We start from the raw sequence: 27,277 nt of genomic DNA on the forward strand, positions 1-27,277 counted from the left end.
CCGAAACGCTGCGCTTTCATTTTTGCGAATAAACATGAAAAAATACCCAAGATTTTTTTATTTTTTCTTCCTCTTTCACGCTAACAAATCTGTTCCTCTTTGACACTAGGGATTGCCCTAGATCTCCCCACCACCACACACACACACACACACACACACACACACACACACACACTTTGGCCACCCAGCGCTTTACAACACCACAGGTTGTGTAAAAAAACCTCTCAATTTAGCTCCACAAACGGCCGACTTTATTGATTTTAACCGCGGCTCCCCAGCGGGGGCTCCGTGAGGCGGAGGCACTGGACGACCGGCGCTCGACAGCGGGGCCGAAAGGCGCGGCGGGGAGGGCGACAAAATGGCCGGGCGGCGGGACGGGGCGCCTCACAGGGCGGCTTCTCCCCGTCGGACCGGCCATGAGGGCGATGATGGGGGTGAGGGAGGCGCTGGGCGGCGCCATGGCGGCTCTCAGTGCGCGGGCGCGGCCCCGGGCGGCTGCGCGGAGCGGCGAGGGGCGGCCCCTGGCTCCCTCCGGGCCGCGCTGGCCGCTGTCCCCGCCCGCCCCCGCCTCCAGCTCCGCCCGGGCGCTGGGAGCGGCGGCGGCGGCGGCAACTTCCCCTCAAGTGTGGCTATGCGACCCGGCTGAGCGCTGGCCCGGGAGGGGCGGGCAGGGCCAGCACCGCCACCACCGGCAGCAGCCCCTCCAGCCACCGCCGCAGCAGCCCGGCAGCCGCCCGCCCGCCTCCCCCGTCCCCGCTGCCCTGCCCCCGGGCGGGGCGGGACCCGCGGCGGCCGTCCCATGTCCCGCAAGGCCAGCGACAATGTGGAGTACACGCTGCGGAGCCTGAGCAACCTGATGGGCGAGAAGCGGCGGCGGCAGCAGGCGGAGGGGGCCGCCGGCTCGGCGGCGGCGGCGGCTGCTGCGGGCGAGCGGAGCCTGATCGCCGCCGAGTCGTGCTCCAGCCTCAACAGCGCGGCGTCGGGCGCCGAGCTGGAGCGGGCGGCTCGGCGGCAGTTCCAGCAGGACGAGACCCCCGGCTTCGTCTACGTGGTGTCGGTTTTCTCCGCCCTGGGGGGCTTCCTTTTCGGCTACGACACCGGCGTGGTGTCGGGGGCCCTGCTGCTCCTCAAGCGGGAGCTCAACCTGGACGCCCTGTGGCAGGAGCTGCTGGTCTCCAGCACGGTGGGCGCCGCCGCTCTCTCCGCCCTGGCCGGCGGCGTCCTCAACGGGCTGTGCGGCCGCCGGCCCTGCATCCTGCTGGCCAGCGGCCTCTTCACGGCGGGGGCCGGCGTGCTGGCAGCCGCCCGCGACAAGGAGACCCTGCTGGGGGGACGAGTGGTGGTGGGACTGGGCATCGGTGAGTGGCCGACCCGCCGGGACCCCCCTTACGGGCTGCTTGCGGGGCGCCGAGGTGGATGCTGAGGGGTTTTGGGGGGTTCCTCCGGGGTGCTGTGGGGTTTTGGGGAGGCTGCTGGAGGAGGGGGGGTCCCCATCCCTGCCGGTCCAGCCCGGGGGGTCACGCCGTAAGGTGGAGGTTTGAGGGGGGCTGAAAGCGTGCCCGGCTTTCTTGGCCCTAAATACCTCTCGTCCCGCTCCTTGCGTTGCTCTAGAAGCTATGGGGCACCCAGGGGATGCTGTGGGGACAAAATCAGGTAGTAGCGGTGAGGCAGCAGCCTCTCTTCAAAGACATCTGCTTTGGGAGGCTTTGGGCTTTGCTGAGGACATCAGAACACTCTCACCTGTACCCGTTGTGTAACTCACAAGGAGTCGATTCTGCTAAAACTTTCACTGTACTTCTCCCAGAGAGCTTGAAGCGATGGGGAGCGTTCCCTCCAAGCTTTCAGACTCCTTTCTGCTCGGAGTAAATCCTAAATATCCCCAGGATTTTGGTTGCTCTTCAGCTGCCTCCCTGTCAGGCTGTAGTTTGGGCAATATTCATCATCAGGGAGAGGCACTGTGAGGGTGTTTAAAGTCCTTGCAATATAGTATCAAAAAAAAAGAAAAAAAGAAGTAAATCTGTCTGGCTACAGCCTTGCAGCCCTCCCTATCTAAAAGCATGAGGACAGGTTAAGAATTAGACTGGTTTCCTCTAGTTAACTGTGTTCAGCTCCTTAACCATTGAACGATTTTTTTGAATCCTCTGGCATGCTGTAAACACGCTAGCTGGGATGCAGCTCGTAGTCTTACTAAGGAAAGAAGTTAGTGAGTCATAATAAAGGCTGTCGGAAATAAAACTGGCTCCGTCCTCAGAAGGGCTCCTGCTGGCTTTCCTGTGCAGTAAGGGACATCTTTCGGTTGCGGTTTTCCTACCCCAGACTGGGGGCTTAGTTTTTTATTTTTAAGTGCTAACCCCCTGTATACTTTAAATCCAGGCTTCAGACTGCCGAATGTTGATAACCTCTATAACGTTCAGGAGACAATTAAACAGAACTATGATGTGAAGGGGTGGAACGGGTATTTTGATGGTGTCCTTATGTTTAGTGGTAGCTACTGAAACACCAAATGGGACCCTCTTGTGCACTTGAAAAGCTTCTCATGTGATTTGTTGATCATAACCGGTTACATCCACATCTCTAGAGGTGGAGGGAGTGGAGAGGAAAGGGGATGGTTTGCTTGACTTTTGTGTATATATGTCTCAGCAGGGTGCATGGGCCTGTTTGAATTGTTTTATGGTGGCGCAAATAAATACCAGTGGTATCCTCTGAGGGATGTCAGGCTTGGTGCTTAATGTATAAAATACCACGGTGGAAAGTGGGAGCTAAGGGGTTGCTGTTTTGTAGAGTCAAGGACCTCATGTGTGGCCTGGGGAGAGAGATCTCTGTTCCCTTCACACATCAGGGAGAGAGGTGGTCACTTGCTGGAGTCTGGAAAGCTGATGTAAGGACTGGGAACAGTCCTGAGAATTTTGGAGCACAAAGACGCTAATTTATAAACAATAATTTAAAAAAAGTGCTATTTCCTCCTTTTTATCAGAGGTTGCTCTTCTTTCCGTGTGGTAGAGCTCATGGCTGAAAACAAAGCATTGCCTTAGAGTGCTGTCACTGAAGCACCGCAAGAATCAAATCCTAATCAGATTTATTTTACAAAAGAAAAAATTGGGGTTGAAAACTATTCTCATGCAGCAAACGGCGCTTGCCGTTGTTAAATGCTGCACTAAATCCTCCACCAGAGGGAGCCTGGATAATTTCATGAAGGCGTTAGAAATTGAAGGAACTTTTAACCAGTTTTTTTTCTCTCTCTCCTTTGGCTGCCAACAGCGAGCAAGAGCCTCCTAGCCCTGGTTTAAGGAGATCCCTCGGTGAAGTGTCGCTTCGGTTGCGGTGCCAGCTGTTGAAATGCAGAGGCAGAAAGGGGTAGGGGCAGGAAATAAACTGCAAATCAGTAAAAACTGTTGTGTATAATTTGAGAAGTTTTCGAAGTCTTTCTTGTAGCGCTCTATGAATTGCCCAACAAGAGTTGCACTCCATACGTGTGCATTTATTTACTGAGCTCCTGTGTTACGTGCAGTACTGCGGTGCTCTGAAAGTAGATGGAATGAGCAGTGGTTGCCTGTGTGACTTTGTTCAGCCCTATCTGGTACAGCGTGGATCTGTGCTGATTGTGTCTGTGGGAGAAAGCGGGCTTTTTTCCTGCAGCTGTGATTTAGAAAGGGCTGTGGTTAAACTGAAGGATGAAAACCACAGGGCATATGCTGAAATGAGCAACATCTCTCACCTGTCTTCTCCATTTCTTACCATTTTCCACAGAGCTATTTGTAGACACAAGATCTCTCCTTTTCTCCCCAGCACTTAGAGAAGATATTTCTGGAAAATAAAGACCTTCTCTCAAGGACAAACAGGAGTCCCCATATATTGCATATTGCAAGTGTTGAGCAGGTCTTTATGGCTGGAAGCAGTCGTGTTGTGTTGTTCCTTCCCTTCCCCCCAGTTGTAAATTCAGAATATATGGAATGCCAGAAATGGAAACCACATCCGGCATGATGAGTGAGCTAATAAGCTGAGGTCTCTTCAAGTCTGGGTTTTTAAATGCAAAGTTCAAGAAATGCAGTGGGTGAATGTCCATCCCAGGCTGAAATTCTTCAGAAAATTTGCGGTAAAACAGATCAGGAGCAAGGCTGCAGCCATCATTCCCTGCTTCCCAAGCAGCTCTGATGTCCCTGACTCTTCTGGAATTTGGCTGAGCCTGCTCTCAGGAATGTAACATTTGGAGGGATGTTCGTTACAAAAATCGTGGGCGAAAGGCAAACATTTGAAAAATTGGATCGCAGGGGCTTGGTAGTGCTTTGTGTGAGGGAAGAACTGTGTCGGTATGGAGCATGCTTGGACCTTTTGCATCTGATAATGCAAAGTTAAGTGCGCAGCTGATGAGTGTGGGTGTTGGCATGGTGTTTCAGGTAGCCTGCTGCCCAGATCAGGCTTTCAAAAAAAAACTTAGATACCAGCTGTGGAAGCTGTTGAAGCTACCCAGAGTTTAGGAAGTGGCAGAATTAAGCTCACTTGTGCAGTATTGGTTGCTGTCATAATGTACAATCATCAGTTGCGTGATTAGATTCCCCTGCCTCGTTCAGCATGCGGAATAGATGGTACACAATTAATGAGCAGCTCCTCAGCATCTTTTCTTGCTCAGTGCATAGCTTGCTGTTCGGGGCGAATCTTTGCAATGCAAGCCCACTGAGCAAGCAAGCTCACTGCTTGCTTGCTGTCCAAAATGTCTAGCGTTTGTTTTACAGGCTGTATTTGACCATGGCATAGATAGTGTTCCTGGAGCATCTTCTTATTGCGTATGTAGGTCACTTTCCAAGCTGAGGTAACAAAGATCTATGCAGAACCGGGCAGGAGGGGAAATGGCTGGCATATGGTGCAGGGCTCCCCTGATGGGACTGGCTCCTGCTGACGTAGGGCCAGGAGCAAATAAAAGTAACAGAGTATAACTAAAGTGCTTGCATCAGGTAAACACAGCTCTATATTATTTTTACAGTGGTTAAAAAAAAAAAAAGTGAGCCCTGTCATATGTGGTAGTCCAGGTGATGTGGAAGTATTGGAAAATAACCAGTGCGATCAAGATGAGGGAATGCTTTTTCTTGTTTTACTTCTGAAGTGTACTACAGAGCTTTTTTCAGGTGTGCGTTTTTCTCTTGGAAAATAATCTCCTCTTCTAACCCCCCCTCCATCCTGCCATGGGAAGCTTGAAATCTTCAGTCTGCTTTTATGAGTGGACATCAACCTGTTTTAAAGGAGTTTATTCCTTGGTACATTTTGGAGGAGAAATACACCCTCAGCTCCCAAATACATTGTGGCAGAGGCCTATAATTTTCGATCCAGAGATTCACAGGCTGTTTTTTGACTCTGGAGACAATGGTTTGTAAGTATAAGCTTGCCGTGGGGATGGTGGGGAGTGGCAGACAAGTGGCCTTGCTGCTGGGATGGGCTCCGTGCCGCCACTGCCCAGAGATGCTGCTCCAAGTTTCCAGGCTCTGTAGCTGCCTAAATTCCTGTGTGCTCAGGAGCTGGGTCTGTGCATCATAAAAGCTTGATCTGTCGGCTCTTGGGCAAGAAGATCTGGTTCATTACTGGAAGGGTGCGTTAGCTTCTGCCTGCATCTGCGATCTTGCAGACTACCAGGGATATATTGAGATGAAAAACCTTATCTTTTGAAGTCCTCTAATTCTGTGTGCTCTGGAGCCTATGCACAGTGCTGCGATGTGCAGCAAGCGCTGGCTCTGCTTCTGTTTGGTTAGATGCTGCCTTGTTGGTGGTGTAATACCAAAAAAAACCAGCAATTTATACATAAATATTGCCTCCTTTGGCAAATATTTGGGGACCATTTCGGAATAAGGCTGTATACACAGTGAGTTATAGCTAAGAGAATGTTTGGTTTTTATCTTATGGTTCTTCCAGAAATTGTTTAAAGTTATAAGGGTGTTTCCTGTGTGTGTGTGTGTTTCTTTTCTTTTGGGGCTTGTTGTTGTTGTTTTTATCTAACTGAAAGAAAAATAATAAAAATCCCATACTTCATAAACCTTGAAATTGAGGCATGGAAATCTTGTAAAATAACTTTCCCTGTACTTGGTTAAACTGCTTCTTTTCTATCAAGGCATATTCCCTGCTGTATTTTAACTATTTTTTGTTCATGCTGAAACAACACATCCGGTTCATATGTTGCATAAATTGCAACTTCTGTGGTACTCTTACTCTTGGTAAGAAAGGCAGCTTGAAGGAAACTTGTGGGGTTAAACACAAGTATTTCCTTACGTGTCTTGAAAAACCCACACGGATACCCACAGGTGACCGTATTTCCAAAATGCCTTGCTTGCTGCAGGAAGAAAAGGATGGTGCCATCCACTTACCAAGTGTGATGGTGTTACATCATTTGGCTGCAGCTCTTGGCTTTAAGTAACTTGTTTGGCTGAAGGCTGTACCCAGCCCCATCGCAAGAGGTACAACGGAGGGCATCTGAGAACAGCCCAAGCAGCAGATATCAAACGTTAGCCGCTGACTTCTGCTGCGAACCCTTAGAATATGCACTTCATTTTTATTCTGAGCATACTAGTATGTACTTACTCAGTTGCATCCTGAGAAGCAATGGGAAAAAAAATAAGAAATACTGAAAGTGGGTGCTGAAACAGTTTTCTTAATGATTTTTTTCTTGTTTGATTATCGGTATTTGTATGTTCTTAAATATTGTTTTTTTTTTCCTTTTTTTTTTTTTTTGTTTTCCTTAATATATTTATAGAATATGTTGGATTTCTAGGTATATTAGTTTCTTTTAAAGTGGGGCATTTTAGAAATCGTAGGGATTGTTCCATCGAAGTACGGTGAGCTTTTGTGTTTCAGGAAGCCCTGAAAATCAATTATTTCTACCTAGAATGGCTGAACTCAAACCAGACCACTGTGACTGTGGTACCATGGAAATGTAACGGGCCTCATGAACAGTTTTGTCTTATGTGGTGAAGAGCTGAGTTTTTATCAACCACTGTACAGTTGATGTGAAGCTCCTGAAGAGGCTGGATCCTGTGGGACACTCGCTGCTGAAGGCCTAAAACCACTGACAACTGAAATGCAGGAGAGTTTTCCTTTCAGTTTCTTTACGTGATGGTTATGCCTGTGGACAAAGAGCAAGGCAAGCAGTAATGAATGTGTTGTGGAGATCTCGGGCAACACAGCTCCGGATGAGGGTTACAATCATTTCACAACTGTAGCTAACCTGTCCTTCTGTAGGTCTTACATTGTAACTTGAGTATAAAATGCATTTTGCTTATGATGTTTGAAGAAGAAATTAAGACTTTCAAAACCGACCTTTCTTTTCTCTCCATTTCTGACCTTCCTGTGTTTTGTGGGAGGCTTTAGGTAAGTGTTTCTATTAAGAATTCAGTCAAAGTGCATGCCTCTTTTGAAGGTGAGTTTTTCACATGTGGTTTCTCACCCTGAATAGTTGTATACCCAGTCACTGAAGTTGGGTTTCTCAGCTCAGGGACTTGGTGCCTTCTTCCTTTGCAAGTCACGTCCACTTACATCAGTGAAACGTGTGTGCTGTTCTCTCAGCCCCTGGCTTGGCTGCACATGGGCCATGATCAGCTTTGAGCTGTGCCCTTAGTAAATGTGTTCCCTCCTCCTTTTAGGCTCTTATTTAGCTGGCTTTCATTTAAATAGCAAGGATGTTAAAAGCTTTTGTCTTCTGCAGTGGGGTATATAGTCTTGCTTTTCACTCCTGGTGTCCTCCCCTTCAAGCAGTATCTCCTTGCCACCCGTGCCCAGGGATCGCTCCCAGGCCAATTTGCTTAGGAGCAAAGTTTTCTTCTTTTTGTGTGGCTGTTAGGTTAGGAGGCTCAGACACTGAAGCAGTTGTGAGGATTGAAAAAGCAAAAAAAGAGTATTTATTGATACAGCCTTGTCCTTTAGTGATCCCTCAAGCACCCTCTCCATCCTCCCCAGAGGTGGGTTTTCCAGCTGCTTATATCCAGGAGCTGTCCCCCCAGCTCTCCTGGTGAACTCTTCTCCCCCTGCTCTTGATTTCCCTTTGTAATTTGTCTGCTGAGTCCAGGGAGTACCTCTCTGGAGCAGGTTTTCTCTCTGTGGCTGATCTGAAAGGCTTTTTGGCCCTCATTAGAGCTGATGTTTTCCAGCAGCACCTGGCAGCAGCCTCAGAGCTCGTCGTTCACTAGCGAGCATTTCACATCAGTGAGTGCTTGCGCTCCTGAGTCCTGAGGCATTCAGGGACCCGCTGGTCCCTGAGGTCTGCAGCATGGGGACTGAAAGGTCCTCTGCAAAACCCAGAAGCCTGAAGGGAGAAGCAGGGCTTCCCCGAGAGGCACTTTCAGGCCTCAGGTCTGGGCCTTTTTGGTCTCTTTTCATATGTTTGAGAAGCCCTGAGCTTCCACGGGGCTCCTGCCAAGCAGGAGCGTTGAGGGGCTCTGATGTAACAAGCAGCCAGCTGAGCACCTGCAGCTAGGTAAGCGTGAAAGTGATGGTTGATCTAGGCACACGCACACAGAAGTCAGAAATGGTGGCAGACCTGCTGTGCAGAACAAAATTTGTGCCTCAAATGAGATTCATTTTTTTTCAACAGCCCATATTTTCATAGTCTAACCAAACTTAATATTCTGCGAAATCTACGCTCTCGGTGGCAGCCGTAAGGCAAGAGTTTCCAATCTTTTTCAGAAGTGGGAATTTTATGCAGGCTAACCTTTTCTGTCTTGGGCAGAAACATGGAGTTACAGCCCTTCTGTTTCCAAAATCTCATTTGGCTTGGGGCATCGTGTGCATGATTTTCTCCACTGTAGCTTCTCCTGTGAGCTTTCAGGAAGGCAAAGCCAGCAGCTGTGGTTGTAGTGAGCCCATGGACGTAATCGCTTTGGGCAAGGAAGGTTGAGTTTTAGGAACGTCTTTGTGCATGGCCATGAATCTTCTGCTGTCTTGTCCTGCTTTGGAAGTCCAGTCCAATGAGTTTCAAATTGAAAAGGACTGAGAGCATGCCTGGTATCACACAACTTGTATTGCCCATATGATCTGGTTTGCAGTCTTGCAGTAAATTGGGAACATGTTCCAGCAAGTGCAGCCATGAGAGAAACTCATCCGAAGAGATCACTGGCACGTGTCAATAGAAAAAGGACTTTAATTTCTGATTGCTCTTGAGAAATTCTCCATTCTGCAAATACTCAATCTGTATGAGAATGACAACAAGACCCTACAATTCCTTGAAAAATCTACTTGCAAATCTTTCTCATATTATTTTTCTATCCATGTATCTTTCATTATTCATAACAGGTCTAGTTCTCAAATTTCTTGGCCAGGATTTTCAGCCAAGACAGCAAAAATAAAATAAAAGAATATATATATGTTGAAAACTAGCCCCACCAGGGCTGTCTGGAGTGCCCTGAGAAATCCTAAGGGAACAACTTCCTCCATGCTGTTCTTCTAAATGAACATGGAGAAGCTGGATATCCTTCCATACTATTACCACTTATTTATTTATTTTTTATCTTGCTTAGTAACTTCTGATAGTTTTCTAGGTATATTTTCATAGTTGTAGCACTCCTGCTTACGGTTTACCAGGTATGACCTTTGAACTTATACATAACTGAAGATGTCAACAGCTTGAAATTTAAGCCTGTCTTGGACTGACTGCACCATTAATGAGTAGGGGTGTGTAGGATTTTTTTGTTTTTCAACCTCGTGGTTGAAAAACACAGTTTCTGTCTCACCGTTTTCTCTTCATGCTGATAAAGTCATGAAAACTTGTAGGTGACCCTAACGAAGTGTCATTTAATGACTCTGTTACAGTGGCTGATGCATTGCTATCAGGTTAGTGCTGCGATTCTGAAGCTATAGGTTGCATTGATTGTAATCAAACAGAAAAATTTACTATTGGTAGTACTTGAAAACGATGGTAGTCATCCTGGTTTGTGCCCTGCTCCAAGCTGCCTATAAGGTTTCCTTATAGGTGCTTAGAAATGTTTGGAGGGAAAAGCTAATAAATATGTTTAATAAATTACTTACTCCTGATGAGCTTTTTTTATATATATAGATACAAAAGGAGAACTGGTAGAAAACTAAGCATGTTAGTGAGGGCTGTGGTAGTGAAGCTGGAGCAGCTTTGGAAATCCAGAAATAAAACTGAAGCATGGAGCTGCTTGTGTGATGTGCTGGAAGGATTTTGCTGTCTGTCTGAACATCTATCTGAATTGCAGTAGGGAGCACTGAAAATGGGGAGCCTACGGTCTTGGATAGATGGTGAAGAGAGGCCCACGAGGAGGATTCAGGATCCTGAAGTTAGATGCTTCGAGTCAGAGGCAGTGCCACTGTGGAATCTACCTACTTGTGGAACGTGTAAGAATAGGAGAGAAACACTTTGTTAACATTTTTTTTTTTTTTTGTATAATGAAGTTTCAGGTCAATGTGCTACATTCATAAATCTTAACCCAGTTAGGAATAACTGCCTGATTGTTATTTCTACCTTAATTTTCTGTTTATAGCTGTATATTTAGGAAGTTTAGTTTAATCTGTGAAGCTAAGGAGAAAAACAAGGGAAGTTGCCACTAAATACTTGCTCCCTTGATTTGGTTGGTGAATTTTTTTGGGGTTGCTGTGATGGATCCTGGCAGCCTGACATCCAGGCAGGGCTGTGTGGCAGGAGATGAACGAGGCCACCAGGAGCATGGAGGACGTACAGGAAGACACCAAACCCCTGTACTTCAAGCACGCGCTTCAGCAAATATTTACATAAAAGTGACCTTTTTTATTTGTTTACAGGTCCTTGATTACTGGACTGTTGAGGTCAGTAGTAGCTATATCAGCGCAGGAATGGGGAATCTGCCTGAGGGGAAAAGGTAAGTCCAGTTTTATTCACTACTGAGCTCACCAGCTGAGAGTTTTGCCTCACAGGCTCCCTGCTGCTGCATTAATCATAGGTGCTGCTGACCTCACCAGTCCAGTTCACATTGGATCAGCTCGGATGGAAAGCCAGAGACATCTGGACAACAGCTTCAGGGTCTTGAAGAAAGGGATGGAAAAGACAAAATGTCGCGCATAGACATTCAGGATGTTTTTAGCCCAGGGATTTGGTCACTGTGGTAACGTTTAGAGCCAAATACTGGGGTCTGGTTTTGTGCTGTGTATTGTTCTTGAGTAGGAGGAGGAATTGGGCACAGAAAGTAGATTCTTTCTATTGTAATGATTAACTGGAACGTTCCTGGGAAAAATTATTGGTGTGTGTAGCAGAAATCAGCACGGGAGCTCTCACATAGTGTAGAGCATCACACAAATAACACCGACTTCTCTTCAGTTTCTCTCTTCTAGTAAATGGAAACGCGCTTACTAAATTATCTGAAAGCTTGGCTAGAAAGGTGCTATTTATGCTAAAATTCTGGCTTCAGGGGAGGGCTGTCTACACCTGTACACTCTTTGTAATTACCTCTGCGTGTCCTAATGTCCTGAAGGTTCAGTGCTTCCCTCCTCTGCTGCTCCATGCCTGCTGTTTTAGTAGGGCAGGACAAACAAAATGTTAACATGATCAACAGCTTGTGTGCTTCTCCTTCTGCAAAGGCTTTGGTTTTAATGTATAATTTTTAGGTCAAGCTCTGTTGTTGTTTTTGCTTTCATTTGTGTCTGCTGGTGGTGACTTGTAAAATAAGGAAAGATGCAGCTCGTGCTTTGGCTTTGATTCTGCCTGTCCCCACCTATTTCTGAATCTTCATTCCCTGGAGCCAAAAGCTGCCTGTTGTATCACTCTGCAGGGCCTCTCCCTGACTCAAAGTTAATTGCTTTGCCTGACACCCAAGTGCTATCTGGGTGATTAATCATTATCCTCTTAGATGTGGAGTGCTCCCTTGCTCAGAAGGAAATGGTGCTCTGAGCTAACACGCACAGCAGTGCAGAAAAGATTTTACTTGGTAGCTTAAGACCAGCAGGGCTTTCTCCTCGGCAATATCAATCGTATCTTTAGCAAGATCTGAGCCACCTGTTTAGAATACTTATGTTTAGTGTATTCAGAAGTTAATTCTGAACAATTTGCCCTATAGTAGTGAAACTTCTTAGGCACCTTGTGTGTTTTCTGTTTTTCCTTACCTAGAATCTTAACCTGTTTTGGGCTGGCTTAGTAGTCAGCCGGATGCTCATGGTCATATGCTGCCTTACATCTTTTGTCTATGAATATGGACATCTTTTGTCCATGAGTGTGGATTTGTGTGTGTGACTGTTTTCATTGGATGCTTTGCTGAGGTGTCAGTACTTATGGCTGTGGGTTGGCTGGCTGAGGGCAAGCATGCCCTGCTTGTTAGCCTGCTGTCTTTTGTGTGGATTCTGCTTTTCTTCCTCTTTCCAGGGCACCTGAAGTGAAACTACATGCTAGGTGTGATGAGGACTTCTTATGGACCACTACACAATAAAAATACTCAGCTTTTCCATTTATCTCTATCTTGTTGCCAAAGTTTCTTTATCGCCAAGTTTTGCCAATGAGGGAACTTCATTTGGACAGGGATAAAAGGGAACCGTGCCTGCTATGTTGGCCTGTAGAAGGGAGAACTGGAAGTGTGAGTGTTGAAGCAGCAATAATTGTACGTCAGTAACCCATCTGCCAACCCTGTATTTCCTGGCCTACGTTGGTGAGAAGGGATCTGTGGTCCAGGTGTCCTAGGCAGTCATGTTGGGAAGCCAGAATCCAGACACCCAGAGAAGCCTCTGTGCCAGCATGCACGGGAAGGATCAAGGCATGGTATGCAATGACATTGGGGGATATTTTAATTAGGAATTGGTTGTGTTTCTGTGGTAGGAAAAAAGTGTAATGGAAGGAGGCTATGCAAAAGGATAACATAAACCACTTGTGCAGATGGTCAGAGTGATTGCTTCGGGGATGTATTCCACGGCTGGGCTCTGGAGGACAGAAGGTATGAAGAGCTGCTTTGGGGTATGGAGCAGTTTTTTGCTTCTTTAGATTTTTCTGTAGTGGTAGCATATGCTTCTTGGCTTAATTCTTTCCCCTTTGTGTTAAATTTCTATCACGTAGGGATGTATGTTTTTTTGGCTTAGATAACGTGGAGGTCTAACACCTACAGAGAGTAACTGGTTTTCATCAGAGCCGTGGCAGTGAGTAAGAGAGTAAGTACTTCAAGAAGCCTAATTCAGCACTCCTTCACCAGCCCTCAGCCGGTGTGATTCCACTGTCATTACTGCCACATTAATTACTTTGTCTCACGATCTTGATAAACTACTAATTAGTACTGTACTTTACAGGAGATGTGAATCTGCTCATCAGGTAATCGCAGGTTCTTAGGAAAAAGTAAGGTAGATACGGATGTCACACTGAGCTACAGCTGAAAAATACAACTTCAGAAAGAATTGTTAGGGAAGTTTCTAAGACTTTTAAGTTGGTATTTGAAGATGAAGTGTGTAATATTTCTTTGGAAATGCTTACATTTGTCTTCTATGACATTTTGCTTGCGGAAATGCTGTTTCTTGCTTAAACTAAATGATTCAGTAAGTTGCAGTAAAACATGAAAAAAAAGCCTGTGTGCTTACTTCTCAGTCTTGTGTAAATATGTTCCCAATGTAGCTGAATCATTCAGAAGCAATATATTTCTCTTTTTGGTTTAGATTTCTATTTGTTATGTGTTATCAGCACTAAAATACATGTCTCCCTAAAGCAGTAATGGACCGGGAAGTGTTCGGTCTGCTGTGTCTCCTTTTCACCATCGCTCTGGATTGTATTTCAATTTGCATTGTCACAAAAATACATACAACCCTGAAGCAATAATAGACTGAAATGTGTTTGGTCTGCTGCATTTCATTTTCACAACTGCTTTGTGTGTTCTGTGCTCTGGAAATCTGTCCTGTTATGGGATCTATAGCCATCTAAGTTTTCTAAGTCATAAAAAATTTTACCAGTGCAAATGCCAGCTTGGGTTGCCTGTGTTAAGAGCTGGAACCCACCCAGTGATGCTGCGTGCTGTAGCAGCAATAAATCCTGAAAAAGAAACATATTTCATGCAGATGCAAAGGACAAGAGACATATGCCCTTGAACTCATCTTTGCAATATTTCATGTTATGGCAAGATGTTGTGCAGTGTCATACAGTTTTATGGTCTTGAGGTTGAATTACAACAAGCCTTGTGTTACGTTAAATAAATACACATAGACAGCTGTTTTAATTTGGCACTCAGTAAGCTGGTGAACTTAAGGCTTGCAATAAGAAAGCGCCTGTTATACTGCTGAAAGGCCTCACTTGCACTTTGCGAGACCCCAAATGTCAAATGTACGGGTATTTGTGAAGTGAACATGAGGTTGGTCTGTAACTCCTGGATCTGTTGCTGCCTGGTGACCTGACTTCAAAGTAATAGTGGCACTTCGTGCCTTCAGGTGCAGTTCTATAAGGTGGGGCTGATTGATGTTTGCTTGCATTTTTGGAAAGCATTCTGGGGCCTGCAGGTGAACAACACCTTATTTAAAAACTAAAAATAATAAAAATAAATCTATAATTCCATCAGTGGTGATCTGTTCAACATTATGATTTATGTGAATGCACTTTGTAGATTTTCCATTTCTCAGACTTCTCCTACAGTCAGACCTCTTCTCTCTGGTTTCCTCTCCGTCCCATGTGTTTGGCAGGCAGTACTCCTAGTGGCAGCAGTCAGTGCTGGGCCTGGTGATGCCTGATGCTCAAGCTCTTACTGAAATGCTTTTAAATTATTTATTGCAAATCTTACAATTACTGGTTGTTACATAATTCCCACTTGGCTCTGTAACTGTGTGCAGTTCTGTTTAACTGGAAACACAAAGTGTGTGTTCATTGATATATATACAAATTGTCAGAAACTTGTCATTGCTCAGAAAAGATACCTAAAATCAACTCAGGTCTATAAAAATGTTTTTAAGATACATCTCAGTGGAGTTATGTAGATTGTAATTTCCAGAATTTAACCTGACATGCTGTATCATTAACTGCTGTAATTCTTCAATTACTCCCATGAGCCTTTTCTATTCCTTACAAGCAGTCAGCACAAGATTCATTAAAGGACTTTGTTACTGAATGCTTGTGGTACTTTCCAGCTAAGCTTGAGTTTTTCTGCTGTGGTGTGCTGAAACAGTACGTGAAGGGTCTGTATGTCTTAGCAATTAAAAAGTCCTTTAAGCTAAGAAAGGAGAGCAACATAATCTCAGAGCAAGCGGATGAATGTGGATGTGATCTTGACCGTGTTGGAAAGGTGGGTCACGCTGCACCTGAAGGTAACGAGCAGTAGGCATCTGCAGTGCTGAAAGCAGCTGCTCTGCATTGGAAACAGATCCTGGGAAGTTTTTCTTGTCACAGTGCTGCAGGAGGTCACAGGCATTAAGGACTGGGGTTCTGCTGTTAAAGGAGTCATCTTCAGTCCAAGAGTAGCAGCATGCTGCTAGAACAGAGATTCCTTCAGGCCTTATCTACATATAAACCTGTCAGCAGCAGCTTTGCAGTGGATTATAAAACTATTTTTATAGGGAAAATACTCTGGTATTTTATTAGTTTCTTACTGTGTACAAATATAAATGGTATTAACTGGGAAGGTAGGAGAGGGTAATAAGGAATTCAGAAATCCAGTCACCTGTGAGCTGTTTGGTCCTTTGTTGCCAGTTCTTGGTGCTTTATTAGAAGCTCTCATGACTGGTTTCTTTCCTACTCACAGTTACTCTTCGTGCTCAGTTTAATGAGATCTTCTCCAGTAGATAATTAATTCTGCCTCCTGATGCTGCCCTTTTTGCTGTATTGTTAGCAATCTGTACTGTTTTGATTTGGGGAAAAAAAAACACAGATGTTTGAAAAAATGTAAAGCAATTTTTCCACTTTTGAACGAAAATTCAATTATCTGTAGCTAGATTTTGCTATAATTAATGTTCCAGTTAGATCTTGCTTTATGAAAACTTTAATTAAAAGATCAGGTGAAATATGACTAGGTTATAGGGAAAAAGAAGATGAGACACAATCAGTACTTCATAGAGTTTCCTCACAAAGAGCTCAGCGAGGACTCAGAGCTCCCTCTCCGCTGTAGTGTTAGGACTGTCAGTTGTCCTCAAATACGAAAATTTCTTCATAACTTTTCTCTGCATAGGCAGAGTAATGATGCAAGTGCAGAGCTTGTGAAGTTTGTATTTCAGAGAGATCCTGGCCTCAGTCATTTTTCTTGGTGGTGGTTTGTGGCAGGAGTGTTTTCATTTAAGACTTGAACCTGACATTAGAATGTCTTCCCCCTGCAAAAGAGAAAGTGGCTTTATTTTTACCTGTAAAGCTTTCAGTTTTCAGGACAATCTGTGTATCAGCAGAAGCAGGCACAAAGGAGGTTCATAAAATTAACAAGAGACTGGAGCAGCTGTGATTCAGAGTACAAAAAAGATGAGGCACTTAAGGGTGAAAGTTGGCACACTTAAAGAGGAGCACGTTTCATTGTCTGTTTAGTCATCTTACGACTTGCAGTGATGTATTGCAACTGGAGCAGGACGATTCACAGGAAGAGTGGATTTTGTCTTAACAAGGATATTTACTGCATCTGTGTTAACAGGAACGAGATTCTGTCAGATACGCCGTGTTGAATGACAACTCTTAATTCTTAAAGCTGCTTCTTTTCCATTCCCTGCTGCCCACATCCAGTAAGGAGGAGACTGCCAGATGAGAGCATCAGTACAGTGCTCAGTGTTGCAGAGGGCATTTTGGATACCCATCTTTACTTCCTTTTCATCTTTAGGGAGCCTGGAGTTTCCAGGGTCTTGTAACAATTAACAAAACTTACTGAGGTCATTAGGATGCCTGCTCACCTTTGACTGCAGGCTGGCTTCCAGCCCTGTCTTAATTCACCACTAATTGTGCCCTGGGCACAAACACGGGGAAGGGAAGAGCCTCTCCGTGGGGGAGGCCCAGGACCTGTGCTCCTCATGCTGTGAGCTGGTGTTTTGCATCCTTGTTCTCTGAGCACTATTATTAACAAGCTCTGCAAGGTTCAATTTTAAATAAAGCAATCCTGTTAGCAGGATTACATCTGCTACTTGGAAGATGTCTCTCCATCAGGATGTGTCTAAGAGACTGCAAGTTGTCAGAAGCTGAAAGCCATGAAGGTATCATCTCCCAGGCTTTCCTGGGATTTTCTGTCTACCACCAGTGTCTCCCTCAAGGCCTGGAGACTTGTTTTTAGGAAGCTCTTTGGCAGTCCACTGCCCTGAGAAAATTTGGCAGTAATTTCTTCCAGCCTGCTTCTGATTAGTTTTGAGACTCCTCAGCTTTTGCCCTTTAGATGTTGATAATGGAGTAGTTGATCTGTTCCTTTTTTCCCTTCAGCACTTGACAGCTCTTGTTTGTCATCTTCTGTGGATGCAGCAGCCTCATTTTTCATGTGTAACATCTCTCTTTTGCCAGCACAAGCAACCAAGGGAAGTAAATGCACACCAAAATAGGCTGAAGTACCCTTGTATTCCTTGACAGCCTGAGTGAATCATCACCTCGCCCTGCAGTTGTGACTGCTGGTCTAGACCATCACAAGCCACTTCTAGGAGTAAGCCCGCAGGGCCTGAGGAAGTTCAGCACTGGTTTGATGAAATTTCCATCTAATGAGGACACTTCAGTGCAAGGTCCTTGTAGCGGCCAAAATCCTTTTTGGGATTTAACCAGGTTACGTGGGAGATCCTCACCTGGGGTCCTCCATCTTGTCAGGTCCATCTCCCGTTAGTCTCATTTTGCTGGCACCAGGCAGCTGTCATTGAAATGGGAAGCTCCAGACCCTGGGGAGGACTTGCCTGGCAGCTAGGTATTTGACAGGCCACTTTTCATAAAGCAAGGAAATGTGCAGTGCCTGGACTATAAACTCACGGTGTTGACTTAACCTGTGTATACTGGGAACACCCTTGTTCTCCCTAGCATGCACAACCTGTAGTTATCTTGAGGAAGAAGTTTTACATTGATTTCTATCCCCCCACACCAACATTCAGTGTTGCAAATGAAGACACCATTTTTTTTTTCTGTATGGTCAAAAATATGTTTTATTATTTCTACATGGATCACTTGTTTTAAATGTAGCACATAGACACTGTGAATGAAATATCTACCACGGAAAGAAAAAACATTCACTGTGACATATTTTCATGACAATGATACTTATGCTTACATTCACAAATGCATTATACTTGCATTATAATGATATAATTGAAACTTATTTTTGAAAATTGTGTTTTAGGTTGTTAAAGGCTTGAAAGGCTTTTTTTCTTTTTTTTTTTTTTCTTTTATTTTTCTCTTCAGAGTAATAGCTATAAAGCCTTGTAACTGATACCTGTCTTCCTAGAAATGATCCCGTGTCTTGCATAACTGGGTAACTAAATACAGTAATTTGTGTTAAAATATGGTTTTCTTCATTTATAGTTGTGATGTATTTACGTGTTGTAGACAAAGAATTACTGGGAATGTAAACTAGACAGAGTATTTTTATAAATATTCTGGCTTTCCAGAATAGTGTGTGAACACATTCAATGTTACTCCATAATTTTTCTCTAAAATACTAAGTTTGCAATGAAATTACTCTTTCTAGATTTGTTTTTGAAATTAATGACAAGTGGTTACTAAGAAAACACATTCTTCTCTTCATCTTAAGCTACGTGTTTGGAGTCCATTGCTGGATTTTCAGTTAACTGAGTGAAACCTAAAGCAGTGAACAGAAAAGTTAACCGGCTCAATTGTTTTAATAATTGCACTTGTAGAAACAGAGTTAAAACCAAGTTATTTCTTAGTTGAAGATGTAGAGCTTTCAGTTTAAGTTAGAAGCATGCTTCTCAAGTTCAGCTTCTGACGCTTGCCTCATTTGTTTTAAATATCACTTCCCTTAGAGCTGGGTAAAGCTGGGTACTTCCATAAGTTGGATAAAGCATCACTTTACTAGGACAGAAAAAGTGGCTTATAAACAGAAGTGCAAAGTTGGAAATGGGTAAAAGGGGTATTCATTTACTGTGTAACTTCCAAATCCTAACTTTGTCCTCTAAAAATAAAATTTATCTGCACAGAAAATCTTCACTAAGCCTTGAAATGTTCAACTGCTGTCGTCATGGGGTTGTGTGTATGTAGGTTTTCTTCTTGTGTATTTTTTTTTTTTTTAAACAAACATGTAAGGATTGCACTGTTTTAATGCTGGCTTTCTAGCATAAATGAATGGTTATGCAGATGGGTCCTGCCAAGTCTTTCAGGGTCACTCTAAGGCAATGCTTCCTGGCTGAAAGTTGCTGTTTGCTGGGCTGAGTCAGCAGAACCAGCTGGACGTCTGCTCTGTTCCTGCTTGTGCTGATCCCATGCCTTAGCACGAGGCCACGTCAGCCACCAGATGACAAGGCCAGAGTGGGAAAGGAGCTGCTCGGTTGCAGATCCACATCCTGATCCCCTGCCTTGCTGGAAGGGGAGGAGCGGCCGGTAGAGGAAGCAGCTCCTTATCTCTCCCTGTGCCTTGGCCACGCTCACCTGCCTGTTTTTCCCAGATATAAGTGAGCAGCTGTACTATGCAAGCTCTGCACATGCTAACAGAGGTCTATAGCAAAGCACTGCTGATACCAATTGCTATTTATTAAAACTTAAAGCTTCGCTTTCAAAACAATGAAATAAAGTCTGTCTTATGTGTTTATACAAGCCATCATAAGGAAAACTATGCTGTATTTTTGGTTTTCAAGTGGAAGAAAAATAAAATGCTCTTATTTTCCTGACGTGAAAAGCTCAGTATTATGGCTAAAAAAGAAAAGTTTCACTGAGTTGTAAGTAAATATATGCTGCTTCACTGTTTCACAATGAAGTATTTTCCACAGCTTGTTAAGTTCACAGTGTCTGTCTACCTCAGTGCTTTTAGTAGTTTGTTTGTTTGTTTTTAATAGCTTTTTAGGGCTAATAGTCTTGTTTTCTTTTAATGGTTCTGAAACATACTTCATCACAATTTTTGGTACCTGTCAAGTGTAGAGAGCCTTAGCAAATCCAGTATTGAAAATCAGTGATACTCTCTTCCCTGCCTATGTGCATATATGTATATTTTTTGAAAGAGCTTTTCTTCCCCTTTGGGTTTCGTAGAAATGCTGTTCCAGAAATAACACATCTATTCCTGCCTGCTTCATTTTAGAAAAAAAGAGAAAATCCATTTCAATGTTGAAAACTTCAAATTATTAAATACATATTGATAGCTCTCTAAGTGACCCAAAAAAAAGACGTATCACAGAATCATGGAATAGCTTAGACTGGAAGGGGCCTTAAAGCCCACCCAGTCCCACCCCCTGCCATGGGCAGGGACACCTCCCACCAGCCCAGGTTGCCCAAAGTCCCATCCAGCCTGGCCTTGGACACCTCCAGGGATGGGGCATCCACAGCTTCTCTGGGCAGCCTCTGCCAGGGCCTCGCCACCCTCTGAGTGAAGAATTTCTTCCTTTAATCTAAATCTCCCCTCTTTTAGTTTAAAGCCATTTCCCCTTGTCCTATCCCTACACCCCTGACAAGGAGTCCCTCCCCAGCTTTCCTGCAGGCCTCCTTTAGGCACTGGCAGGCTGCTGTAAGGTCTCCCTGGAGCCTTCTCTTCTCCAGGCTGAACAACCCCAACTCCCTCAGCCTCTCTTCACAGGAGAGGTGCTCCAGCCCTCTGATCGTCCTCATTGCCCTCCTCTGTACTCATTATAATACATCCACATCCTTCTTGTGCTGGGGGCCCCAGAGCTGAACACAGGGCTCCAGGTGGGGTCTCATGAGAGCAGAGCAGAGGGGCACAATCCCCTCCCTTGCCTTGCTGGCAGCACTGCTGTTGATGCAGCCCAGCACATGGTTGGCTTTCTGGGCTGCAAGCACACATTGCCTACTCATGTTGAGCTTCTTATCCACCAACACCCCCAGGGCCTTCTCCTCAGGGCTGCTCTCAATCCATCTTTGCCCAGCCTGTGTTTTTGCTGGGGATTGCCCTGGCCCAGCTGCAGGGCCTTGCACTTGGCCTTGTTGAACCTCATGAGGTGCACACAGACCTGTATTTTGTCTACATTTAATTAAATCCCAGTCTCTCCTGACTTTGACACTCACACTAAATTTTCTCTTTACATCTTTTTGGGCTAATGTAACATTGAATAATCTTAAAGTGACTTTGGATAAAATATATATATTTAAATTTATTCCCCAAAGGAACTGTTTTATAGTACTAACGTTGAGGCTGAGGTTGAATGGGAACCCTGTAATTGAAGTGGTTCCAATGGTTTTAAATATTAATTTTCATCTGACCTTAAAAACTTTCTCACTCCTATTTGCTTTTGTGAAAAATTCCCTTCCTCCTATTGTGAAAGTTGTATTTTCCCCCTCTAGCTTTCCTGCGTATTCTCTAGCTGTCCACTGATTGTGGCATGTCTTCTATTGCCTTCAGCGTGCAGATGGTAGTTGATAGAACTGAATGCTTGCAGTTCTCTGGCTGTGGATAATATTTACTCTGTGTGAGTTATAAATGCCACTAAAGATTCCCACAAATTTTTATGTATGATTTCAGGTTTAATTTTTATTTTAGTAAGCTAAGTAACAAACTGAACAAACTAGGTTTTATTTTCATAAACTTTTGTGCTCTAGCCTGTAAATGGTAGACTTTTTTCAATCTTGCCTGAAGTGTCTTGGCTTATTTTTTCCCCATTTTGTAACCATTTGAATAGTTCCTGTGATGAATAGTTCCTTCATGATTACTGGGTTTGTTAGATAGTCGTGTGTCTGCTATGATAGGTGGTTTCTTTACACTATTCTTGCCAGATACCGCCCTGGAGATGTTAGAGAAAGATCTTAGCACTTTTGTTACACAAGAGTTGTACTTTGTCGGCATCTCTCTCTCTCTCTCTTTTTTTTTTTTTCTCCTCTCTCTTTTTCTTTTTTCCAAAGATTTGGGTTTGCATCTGTAGCTTTTGATCAAAGGAGAGTTTATGCATGTGATACAATTCACAAAGATTAATGGTATCTCAATTGGTTTTGCATTTACAATATGACAGTTGTGGTTATTTCTAGTGGCACACTTATTATTTTATCTTTTTTTTTTTTTTTTTTCTGAATAATGATTCTATGTGCTTGATCCCTATTGATATCCATGACAATGACGAGTCTTCAAGTGGGCAGCAGAAAGAGTTATTCATCCTGTCTCATTAAGATAAGGTTGCTGTATACAGTTGAAACAATATCAGTTAGGTAAGAGTTTCATTTATTTTCCTTCAGATTCTTCAGGGGATTGGACTCCTTCACAGTTGGATGCTATATAACAACACAGGTTTTCGGCACTAATAATAATAGTCAGTCTGGTTTGGGTCAGTGTCTGGATAAGAACATAAGCGTCAGCAACAACTTTGTGTATTAGATGTTCAACAATACAGTTTCTCTAAGATGAAACAGCTCATTCTGCTTGGATAAATTAGTGTTTAAGTAAAGTACAAGACTTTGGTGAAGTCTGCTGACGTTAGACCCCCAGTCTAGATGAGCTGCGCTTAAATCTGCTGGTTACTGAGATTTGTGTTCTCACAGATTAATGTGATTTCAGTGCTAGTGGTTTGTCCCGCTGAGCTGACGTATTTCAGAGCTCTGCTGTAGCTGAGTTCTGCCAAACATCCTTGATACAACTTCCAGTAACCATTTTTAACTGCTGTTAATGCCTTTACTAGATACGTGTGGTGGGTGGAAAGCTTAGGTATTGGTGGGGACATGAGCCTTCCCCTGATATTTGCTCTCAAATAAGAGCTGTTTCAATGAAGATTTTTGCTTTATCTGCTAGGCAAGTGGTTAGTGTACTAGAACAGTGTACAAATGTGCTGCTTTCTCAAATATTTCCCATTAGCTTGTTTAATGAGGCACTCTAATATCCCCTCAGGCTGACTGTCATTACTGAAAACTGAAGTGTTAACTGTAACAAGGACTCTACAAGACTACAGAAAGGCTTAATTTTTGTTTTGGTGAATTCTTATAATTGGTGATGACTTTACAATATGCTTCAGAGCTGCCTGTAGAATAAAGGTTGGTGACTGTTCCAGCTCACATATGTGTTTGTGAAAGCTAATGGTCTTTTAGAATAAATACCCTTTGTGGTTAAAACGTGTCCTTCGTTAATGATAGACATTCTTCTTCCCACAAACTATTTAAATGGTTCTTCTTGAGGCTGACAATCAAGAATATAGGATTACTGTGGAACTCACTGCTACTTTCACAAAGTTAATGTGTTTCCTGCCCTTATCCCTTTGAATATTACTACTCAGATGCGAGAAATGTTCTGAAATTATCTAATGACAAGAGTGCCCTTCTTGTCAGAAACGAAGTATCAACCTTATACTATAATTTGTGGGAATACTGCAGAAAGAAAATTATTGATGAAAGTGTCTGCATAATCTGATCTACTTCTGGAATCAGTAATGTTTCAAGACATTAAATTTAAATTGTATGTCCAGTGTCCAAGACATAAGAAGTTTATCAGATTTCCTATTTAATTAAAACCAAAACAATTCACCCACCTTGAATTCCTATTCCAACTTTCTCATAGCATAACATCTTTTCAGCTGTTTTTTAATATTTCATTGCTGATTCTCTTTCCATGAACTCACTTCTTTATCAAGTGGCCTCCACAAATCCTCCATCTGGGGAGCCATTTGCTACAGCTGCTTGGAACCCTTACAAGTAGCATAAACCACCACGGGCAGCTTCTTAATGAAGCAAAATTTAAAGTTACTTGCATTAAAGTTTAACATTTCAATGAAAATTTGCTCTTGACAGTTATTTTAAGATATGTGATAGAGAATATTTTAACCAAGATAAGAGTTATGTTTTTTTTAAGTATCTCAGTGCAGCTTTATATGTCAGCGAAGAATGCCTTCCCAGTGAATGAGGCATTCCCTCCTGAAATGAAATGTTTCAGTAGTTTCTGTTTTCTGCTTATTTATTTGGAACCTCTAACAACAGAAATTTCTGTAATGAGCTCTGACTGTTCTTTGATGTTAATGAAGATTAATGGCTGTACTACTGGACTGTGAGAACACTGAAACAGCATGGAATATCTTTGCTATTTGTATTTTTTTTGTGATTCACGTCCTGATTTTAGTTTGGAAGTAGATGGCATGGTGTCCCAAGGTGGTTTAGGCCAATCTCTGTTACCATGCATGGTTCTGCCAATGGGCCAGTACAGGCTTTGGATCTTGTGGTGAACTATTTAAGGGAGCTTAGTGGCATAAAAGCCTGTGTGGGCAGGGGGATACCCTCTGAGCTGGTTTACCAGTGGGTTTGGTTGTGTTGGTGCAAAGGGTTGGTACAAGCTGGTGGGAAGGAGAGACAGAATGACAAAATGACACACAGGCACCAACTCCTGTAAGCGTTTCCTTAGTGCTTCATATTAATGATCAGCCTTTTTTATTCCCCAAGCATGAAAGGCTGACAATTATGAGTTGTGGGGTGTGGTGTTTCTTTGTTTTTATGAACCTTTTTGGTAATCAATACATCAACACCAAAAAAATTGCCAAGAATCCTTCCCAATCCTTCCCAGTATTTTTGCTGCTGCTGAAGCTGGTTATTTGTTGATGCTGTTGAAATGATAGACACTTACATCCCTGGTACCTTAGAGCTTTTTTATTATGTTAGGAGTAAAAGTGCATCTCATTCAATATCCTGTCTCCAGCTTTTGTTGCTCATCTGTTGTTTATATGACGCACCTTCCCTCCTGTCTGCTAGATATGATTTGAGCTGTAGTGGAAGTCCTAGTTGTTACAGGATATGTTTATAATGTATTTATCTGATCTTGAAAAAAAAAAAAAAAGACTAAGAAAGACTAAGTTATTCCATTTCCCTAGTATTTATTTCCTTTTTTTTTTTTTTTTCTTTTTATGAACAAGAGCTTGGATTTTGTTTTTATTCTTTTTGTTTTGCTACGTTAATCTCATTTCTTAAAATACATAATTAATCATTCTAATTATCTTGGGGCTTCTCCTTCACGACCTTTTTACAGAATCTCGGAGTGGTTGGGGTTGGAAGGGACCTCTGGGGATCATCTGGTCCAAAGACAAAGACACCCAGAACAAGTTGCGCGGGATGGCACCAGGCAGGTTTTGAGTATCTCCAGAGGAGGAGACTCCACAGCCTCTCTGGGCAGCCTGTTCCAGTGCTCTGTCACCCTCACAGTAAAGAAATGCCCCCTTATATTTAGCTGGAAGTTCCTGTGCTTCAGTTTGTGCCCGTTGCCTCTTGTCCTCTCACTGGGCACAACTGAAAAGAGACTGGTCCCATTGTCTTGATGCCCTCCCCTCAGATATTTATACACATTGATCAGAGTCCCTCTCAGCCTTCTCTTCTCCAAGCTAAACAGGCCCAGCTGTCTCAGACTGTCCTCATATGACAAGTGCTCCAGTCCTCCTATCATCTCTGTAGCCCTCATCTGGACTCCAGTAGCTCCATGTCCCCCTTGTACTGGGGAGCCCCAAACTGGACACAGTACTCCAGGTGAGGCCTCACCAGGGCAGAGTAGATCACCAGGGGGAGGATCACCTCCCTTGACCTACTGGCAACACTCTTCGTAATGCACCCCAGGATACCATTAAACCTTCTTGACCACAAGGGCACAGTGCTGGCTCATGGTCAGACTGCTGTCCACCAGGGCTCCCAGGTCCCTCTCTGCAGAGCTGCTCTCCAGCAGGTCAGCCCCCAGCCTGTACTGGTGCTTGGGGTTATTCCTCCCTTCCTTTGCTGAACTTCATGAGGTTCCTCTCAGCCCTTTCCTCCAGCCTGTGGAGGTCCCTCTGAGCGGCAGCAGAGCCCTCAGGTGTGTCAGCCGCTCCTCCCAGCCTTGTGTCAGCAGCCTTGCTGAAGGTGTGCCCTGTTGCATCATCCATCTTGTTCAACTTACTCATCATTGAGTAAGTTGAACTTGCCTGCAGCAAGGATCTTTTATTTGGTGTGAGCACTTTAACAGTGAGAGCATATTAGAGAGCATATGTATTCATTGATGAGTAAGTTGAACAAGACTGGACCCAGTACAGACCCCTGGGGGACACCAAAAGCTACAGGCCTCCAACTAGTCTGCGCTGCTGACCATAGCCCCCTGAGCTCTGCCATCCAGCCAGTTCTCAGTCCACCTCGTGGTCCACTCATCCATCCCACACTTCCTCTCATCTCCCCTCATCTACCCAAGCCAGCCATCCCATCATTTCTAACTCTCCTGTCAGTAAGTTTGTTGACTTCATTCCTGAACTTCGTAATGAACTCTTTATAATGCGTATGTGCTCATACTGAAAATACCTTTCTGGATGGTAATGGGATTCTAAGATGCCTTTTCACACCTGGTTTCTATTGATTGTCTTAAAATTGGGCTGTGTGCTCTCTCTCGTCTCTGCTTTGCAGTGGTAAATCTGCAGATTATAGTAGCAGTTCTAGTAATTAGTGTCGTAAGTGACTATTTTAGAAGTGGAAAATACATTTAATATGATGATTTCAGTCCATCAAGTCATCTGACATTTCCTGTACAATAATTAGCTGCATCTTGTGGTTTAAATTTAAAGAACCTTCAATTATATTTTTTCTGAACCATATTCTTTACCGAGGTCAGGAGGCTAATGCCTTGGTTACTCCAGTGGATAAAGATTGGGGTTTCTACTGTCCCTTCTCAGATTTCGTAGCTGTGGTACACAATGTAGAGCTTATAGTTTCTCTGACAGACTTCCAGTTAATTGTTTTCATTTTCTTTTCCTCACATCTTGTCACTTATCAGCTTTATTAGTTAGGTAGTAATATACTTGCCTGCAGCAAGGATCTTTTATTTGGTGTGAGCACTTTAACAGTGAGAGCATATTAGAAAATGTCATCTAAGTGTAAATGAAAGCATTCTCATATGAAAGATAAAGAAAAGATTACATTGCAGCCGTATTTACTTTGCAAGGAAAGCTGTTCTTTGCTTTCAAATTTGATTAATATCTGTCCATTAAAATAACTACATAATGAATACTGGTTATGTATTTTAGATGTTAGATGTTTTTATAGTTGATTAACATTTAACTCGCTCTCCTAGACTGTAGCGGGTCTTCAGTTGAAAAAGAAAAATCTGCAGAATGCATTCTGAGGTGGCTGAAAGCAAAACTGTAGTGTGAATAATGTTATCAAGTCTAAAATATTTTTTTTTCCTTTAAAGTGGTATGAATTCTTCCTTAATTTGGTTTGTGTCAGAATAGCATATATATATATTATTTCTCTCTATATATATGTATCTTTCTTGGTGATTTTTTTTTTAGAAATAACTTTGCTTCTGTGTATGGGTGCTGGCTGGCTGGCAGCCAGTCAAACTGGGGA

General features: G+C 43.6%; 1 protein-coding gene across 1 annotated transcript in view; it reads left to right on the top strand.

The window, feature by feature from the left end:
- The first annotated feature begins 417 nt into the window (after positions 1 to 417).
- SLC2A13 (solute carrier family 2 member 13) overlaps positions 418 to 27,277 on the top strand; it is a 157,033-nt gene continuing 130,173 nt past the window's right edge. The window contains exon 1 of the mRNA XM_027458948.3: positions 418 to 1,358. Coding sequence (XP_027314749.1) covers positions 800 to 1,358 — 559 coding nt within the window. The 5' untranslated portion in view covers positions 418 to 799. The remainder of the gene's footprint in view (positions 1,359 to 27,277) is intronic.

This window comes from Anas platyrhynchos, chromosome 1, assembly GCF_047663525.1.
Source record: "Anas platyrhynchos isolate ZD024472 breed Pekin duck chromosome 1, IASCAAS_PekinDuck_T2T, whole genome shotgun sequence".
NCBI classification, from domain to species: domain Eukaryota; kingdom Metazoa; phylum Chordata; class Aves; order Anseriformes; family Anatidae; genus Anas; species Anas platyrhynchos.